The sequence below is a fragment of the Meleagris gallopavo genome, chromosome 3 (genome assembly GCF_000146605.3).
Source record: "Meleagris gallopavo isolate NT-WF06-2002-E0010 breed Aviagen turkey brand Nicholas breeding stock chromosome 3, Turkey_5.1, whole genome shotgun sequence".
NCBI lineage: Eukaryota > Metazoa > Chordata > Aves > Galliformes > Phasianidae > Meleagris > Meleagris gallopavo.
The window spans coordinates 32,738,825-32,745,024 of record NC_015013.2 but is presented as its reverse complement, the minus strand read 5'-3'; the positions used below and the strand labels follow the sequence as shown (position 1 = coordinate 32,745,024).

Below are 6,200 nucleotides of genomic sequence, written 5' to 3'. Positions count from 1 at the left end.
TGCAGTGGCTGTGACAACTGAAATTAAATCATTTTAGGCCGTGATTTAATATTAAATAACCACTTATGGGTGTAATATTCTTTTAGGGATTACATGGATCATTTGGTAGATGAAGCAGAAGCCCTTGGTGGAGCAGTGCATTCTTCAGCCTTGACATCTAATAATCGAACAGAAACCATCCCTGATCAACAGCTAAGCATTCTGAACTCTATCACTGCCAATGAATTGAAAGGTAAATCAAGGGAAAATATCTTTCTGTTGTGACTACATAAACTATTTCATTTATATTTGTGTTCATCTGTTTTTTACAGCATTGACAAATAGCGTAAATGCAGTCTGCCACACTTCAGATGTGAACTGCCTGGATGATGCCTTTTCTCCTATGGACAGCTTATCCCGAGCAGCAGTTAATCATGTGCCTGTTGGAACAGAAGAATTGCTCAACTTGCCTAGCAGTGGTGAAAGTGATTGTTTTAATTTATTTGAGACTGGCTTTTATCATTCAGAGCTAAACTCAATGAATACGTGCAGTGAGGAAACGGAAAGATCTGCAAAGAGACTGAAAATGGGAATTGCTGTCCCAGAATCTTTCATGAATGATGTCTCTGTAAATAACCTTGGTGTGGACTTTGAGAATCACACACATCATATTACAACTGCCAAAATGGCTGTTTCAGTGGCTGACTTCAGCAGTCTATCTACAAATGATGCAAATGGTTTTATCAACACCCATGCTCTACACCAACATACTGCCCTTCACTCAGAATGACTGTTGAAAATGAAACAAACAGTGGGTACTTCATACAGTAGTAGTAAACTTGATGAGAGCTATCAGGTTTGCTTAGTCTTTCACTGGAAATATGAACTTTATGACATCAGTGATGTCTTTGTATGTATAGAACTATATCTTGATTTATCAAGAGTAATTTCTTTTTTCAGTCCATAAATGAGGAAATGTCATACAACATTTGACAGAGTTTGAGACTAAAACAATTCTGTGGTGCAGTTTGAAGCTCTGTTCCAATTTTTTTTTTAAAGCCTGTAGACAGAAGCCACCGTTTCAAAACCAGCACAGAAGTTCTGAACTGGTTGAAGTGGCTTTTTAGTTTAAATTATTTTTGCTGTGATGAATGCAGTGGAATAACAGTGTTTACAGGTACTAATCCTGACCCCTGCACAATGTAGCATTTTTTCTTATAAAGGCAGGGATTGCTTTCTTCAATTTAAACTGCACAAACACACAAGGATGATTTTTAAATGAAACCTCCTCTCATGTGATACTGAACTAGAGCACTTCAATTTACAAAACAGCAACTTCATCTTGGTGGAAGCTAGCACAAGGGACTTAACATGAGTAAAGTACAAAGATGTACGCTTGGATGCTGTTACAAAATTATAGGCCATGGCTACCTTATACAAGTAATGATACTGCTAGAGGTGTCTGCGTACTTAAAACTTACTGGCTGTAGGGGAACTGTTAGGTCAGGGCTTGAACTGGTGATTGAGCACCTGGTAAAGAGGTGTGGCTGGCCTAGGGAGCACAGGCAAATTGTTTGCACCCGTGCTCCCCATGTGACCGGAAAGGGTGGACCTAGGGTGGAGCCACTCTTGGCTTATATAAGGGCCACCATCTCTTGGGTTTAGGTTGCTTTTTGCAAAGGGATGTTGTATGGTTAGGGGTTTCTCTTTCCTGTTGGATGAGTTCTGGTATTGTTTTTGTATGTTGCTATTGGTCTGCTTGTGAATACTTTGGTATTGTCAAGAACTTGTCAGAAGCAATTTCACTTCTTTATGAGCAGAATGCTGGCTTAAACTGAGTCATTTCAGGGTGTTGTATTTTCCTGGGTTTTGTCTACAGCTTTAAAGAGTAATATAATTCTGTAATGTAACTTTCCAAAGACAGCTGATGTGTAAAGCTACAGTCTGCACAGTTAAGGATTTACCACTAAGCAGTCTATGATTTGGAAGGCATCTTAAATTGTTAGGAGCACTGCAGTTGAAAGCGTCATGGTTTTGGGAGTCTATCTAGTTTATATCAAAATAGTGGAACCTTGTATGTATCTAAAACCTTCTACCCAGCATGGATTGTGTTTATTTGTTTTGGCAAAGTCATTGGCTGAAAAATGGCACTTTGCTACCTTGGTGAAATAGGAAAAGATCGAGTAGAAATGCTTCTTATAAGCTAACTATCTCAGTAAATTTTTATTTTGAACACTGAGTGCAAGTTAGCTATCCAGAAAGATTATCTTGCAAATGCTTGTTCTAATTCTTGTGGGAGAGTTGAACCAAACATGGTATTGGCTTGTAACATGTTGTAGCATACAACTTAAAAGTTATTTAACTGATAATCTGAACCTTATTTCAGTAAAATTACTGCTTTTTCTTCATAATTTTTTTTTTTGCACTGCTTGTGTTATATGTTTAATTGCCACTAATTTGTTTTTATTATTTAAGTGATTAAATTTGCTTCGCTAATATTTGTATAATTACTTCAAGGTCTTGTTGAGTATTTAGGAAGTAGTGACTTAATATTAGAAGGGAAAGAGGATATTTATTATGCATACTATGAACTGCATTGGCATTGAGTTTTAGATGGAGAATAGAGAATTTTCTTTACAGCATTGTAATGAAGATTTTAAGTGTTTATGCAGTAGTGCATTACCATATTAAAACTGAATTAGTTTTGCACAGTGGACAAAAGTAGAGAATTTTATCAGTTCTTAGCTTATGCATCTGAAATAAGTAATTCTAATGTTTACACAGTAAATAATGGGTAGCCTTGGCCCTCTGTTGTAGTCTGATGTTATTTAGTCAAGTTGTCAGCTTCTCATTGCTGTTTTGTGCTGAACTTTGTACCTTGTTTTTTTTTGTTTATGAATCAACACATTTTATGTAACTTTGTAAGAAATACTGGCCATAATCCTTCATTGTTACACGTTCAAATTTCACTATGAACTTACAGTGAGTGGCTGGTATGTATAAAAAAAAAAAAAAAACCATCATACAAAGATGACTTAGACCAATTGTGCTTACCAGAATATGCCCATTCTTATTAGTTGATGCAGTAATATATTCACCTATGCAGTGCTGGGATTTTAATGTAGACAGAGGCTTGTCTAAGGTTTTGGGTTGTCAGCAAGTTTGAATGAACACTTTAGTTATTTAATAAGACTTTTGACTAAAACTCAGGAAATTATATGAGAGAAAAAAGAGTTCTGGCTAGTCTAATAGGTTTTAAATGATGACCCTGTTGGCTGGCTGGCTAGCTGGTATTGTTTACTTTTAATTCCTTGTGGAAAGTGAGGCAATAACTTGAAAGATCTTGTAAATGTGTAGATTTTTCATATCTTTTATAGCTATCTATTTCACTGTTTACTGACTAGTTCTATGTATAGTAACACTTCTGTGTATGCTTGATGTCTTGGTTTCAGTTGAGACAGTGTTAATAGCACACTGTCTTGGTTGTTGTTGAATGATGGGAGCCCACCCAGGGCCATGCCAGGCTGCTTGGTGGGGAAGAGCCACTGCCTTTATGGCATGGCAGCAGGGCAGAGATGGAACAACTGGCATGAATTAGGTAAGGGGCTATTATATATTATGTGACATCATGCGGAAGGTTATAAAGCTGTAGAGAGTTGACCTGGGGATGGGCCGCTGCTTGTGGATTATCTGGGCCATCAGTTATTGAACAGTGAGACATTGTGCTAGTGGGCTGTTGATCAGCAAGCAGTTGTATTGTTAGCTGGGTGTTGATTGGCAGGTGGCGAGTAATTGCACTGGGGATATGTTATTGCATCTTTTTTTCTCTTTTTCTTGGGGGTGGAGGGGAGGGTGAGTGAACAGCTGTGTGGTGCTTAGTTACTTGCAGGGTTAAACCACAACAGTCCTTTTGGCCCCCAGCGTAGGGCTCAAAGGGTTGAGATAACAACACACTCTGGTCAGATTGGATGTTAGAATAGAATTATTTATAAGTGTTACAGTAGTTCTACAATTGCAGGCTGCAATGTTACTTTTCCTGTTTTTGGAGATCTTCCAGAGTCTTTTCATGGAACTGTATTATTTAATAATATACTTGCTATATATGACCCCTGTTGTGCTGTTTACCATTTCCAGGAGCTAGGTTAAGGCTATTGTTTTTCTGTACAACATTACGCTGGTTGGGAAACTAATATGTTATTTGGATTTGATATTGCAGTTATTGTTCTACTTTGAGAACCACATATTGGAAACTATTAATAATGGCACTGTTTACTTTGTCTCCTTGGGGAGACGAGTGGGAATGTTCAAACCAGCATGTTCTTATTGCTATGTCTCCTGAATTTGTTTTAGGTTTTATTTAAGGTTAAACAACAACTTTCAAATAGCACTGGGGATCTGCCCTGAGGCTGGATAGCTGTGAGTAGCAGGGAGTGTGGAATGGTCTGCGGCAGGTACCTAGAACAGTGGGAACCCCACAGTCTTTAGAAACCTCTCCCAAGCAACTGTAGGATCCTAGAAAACTATAGTAAAATATTTGGAAAAGGTATGCTGTTGCCCTGACAATCTTAGAGAGACAAACCACTGCAACCTGCTGGAGACTGGCTTATGCCTACTGAGCCCTGTTAAACACTATTCAGTGCCCTGAAGGGAAAGTGGTCTCTGGATTTGATGGACAATGCAACAGCCCCTGCAGTTGCTCCTACCCCTGCAACAGGCCTTGCAGTTTAGAGAACCAGCCTGTGCCAGTATCAGTTGTCCTTATACGTAAGACAAAATAGTGGCTGAGAGTCAGCTTGCTTAGTAAGGAAAGAAACTCTTACTAACACAAGGATGGAAGAGGATGAAGATGAAGCAGGGCCATCAAAAGGACAGGAGGAGGAAGAGTCAGAACTAATGGAGGCAATGGGTGAGCTGTGAGACATGCAAAATGACTTCAGCTGTCATCTGGGTAAGCATATTGTCACCTGTCTACTCTGCTGGGGTAATGGGGCCAACAGGCTGGATTTAGTGAGCAGCAGGGCCAGGAGGCTGGAATTCCTTTCTATGGAAGGGGGTGTTGACAAAGCAACTGGAAATGGGACACTAGCCATTTCCCTGCTGAGCACCCTCTTGTCAGCTGTGGAAAAAAAGAGATCCCTTCAAGGAAGATCTGGTATGTTATCCAGGCAAATGGGCCACAATGGAGAAAGGTATCCAGTACCTGAGGGAATTAGCTGTGCTGGAGACAATGCATGATATTGACCTAGTAGTTTCTTACATTTTGAAAAGCATTAATCTTGTGACAGGAGGCCTTCAACCTCTCCTGCAGGGGGGGAGGGGAGATTGGTAGAGCAATTAAAAACTGTTTGATTGATATAAGGGGAGAACTCCTTTACTGAAATGGTAAAGGAATGTGAGATGATACAGAGTAATAAACAAACTAATGGGCAAGATGAAAGTCTCCAAAACCATTCAGCATGGATGGCTCTCTGTTGGAAGAGAGACCCTTCTTCCAGGTGAGAGCTGCTTTATATCCTGAAACCTGCAATCACGGAAGCATTCTGGGAATTGTAGTTCCCAGAAACAAAGAACCGTAGCTCCTTCCCCCAGAGCTGGAAACCATGTGGGGAAAGTACTGAATCATTCTGGGGACCAGGAACTGCTCTCTGGCTTTGACAGACCACTGCACGATGTCATAAGGTGGAATACCCATGAAAGTGTTTGGTCTGCAGCCCAACTTTCTGCAACCTGGAAATAAATTCCTGAGGGCCCCTTTCTGTGTTAATCTCTAACTGCTTTGAAAGAGGTCTTAAACTTTTGTATATTCTGATATATTGATTTTGAATGATCACTAAAACTTGTACAACAGATGCTTTTAGAGCGCTCCTGATTATGCCTTTGGGCTAATAGAGAATTAATAGTCGAACAGAGTTTGCATGCCAGCTAGAACTAGGGGGGCATTGTTACTTACTGACCCTTGAGAAACAACAACCTGCAATAAAGGAGAGAGAAAAGTATATGGTGGTGGTGAATGCAATAGGCAGTGCGAGCAGGGCGTCCCCTGCTTCAAGGTGCACTTTTCCTCTCCCATCCATCACAGATTCTCTTGCTTTTATTCTTCTCAGGGTCTGAAGGGTATTTTCCATTTGTACGCTGCATCCGCATGGCCAGTGCGTGATACAGAGGCCAAATGGAACACCTGCTTGCAAAACAGAATAAACTATCAAGGTTAACTCTTAGCG

General features: G+C 39.9%; 1 protein-coding gene across 1 annotated transcript; it reads left to right on the top strand.

Moving 5' to 3' along the window:
- The first annotated feature begins 88 nt into the window (after positions 1–88).
- LOC104910193 (mesoderm induction early response protein 3-like) lies at positions 89–2,996 on the top strand. The gene is made up of 2 exons (XM_010708620.2): positions 89–232; positions 312–2,996. The coding sequence occupies exons 1-2, from the start codon at positions 94–96 to the stop codon at positions 767–769; spliced, it is 597 nt and encodes a 198-aa protein (XP_010706922.1). The 5' UTR covers positions 89–93; the 3' UTR covers positions 770–2,996.
- The last annotated feature ends 3,204 nt before the right edge of the window (positions 2,997–6,200 follow it).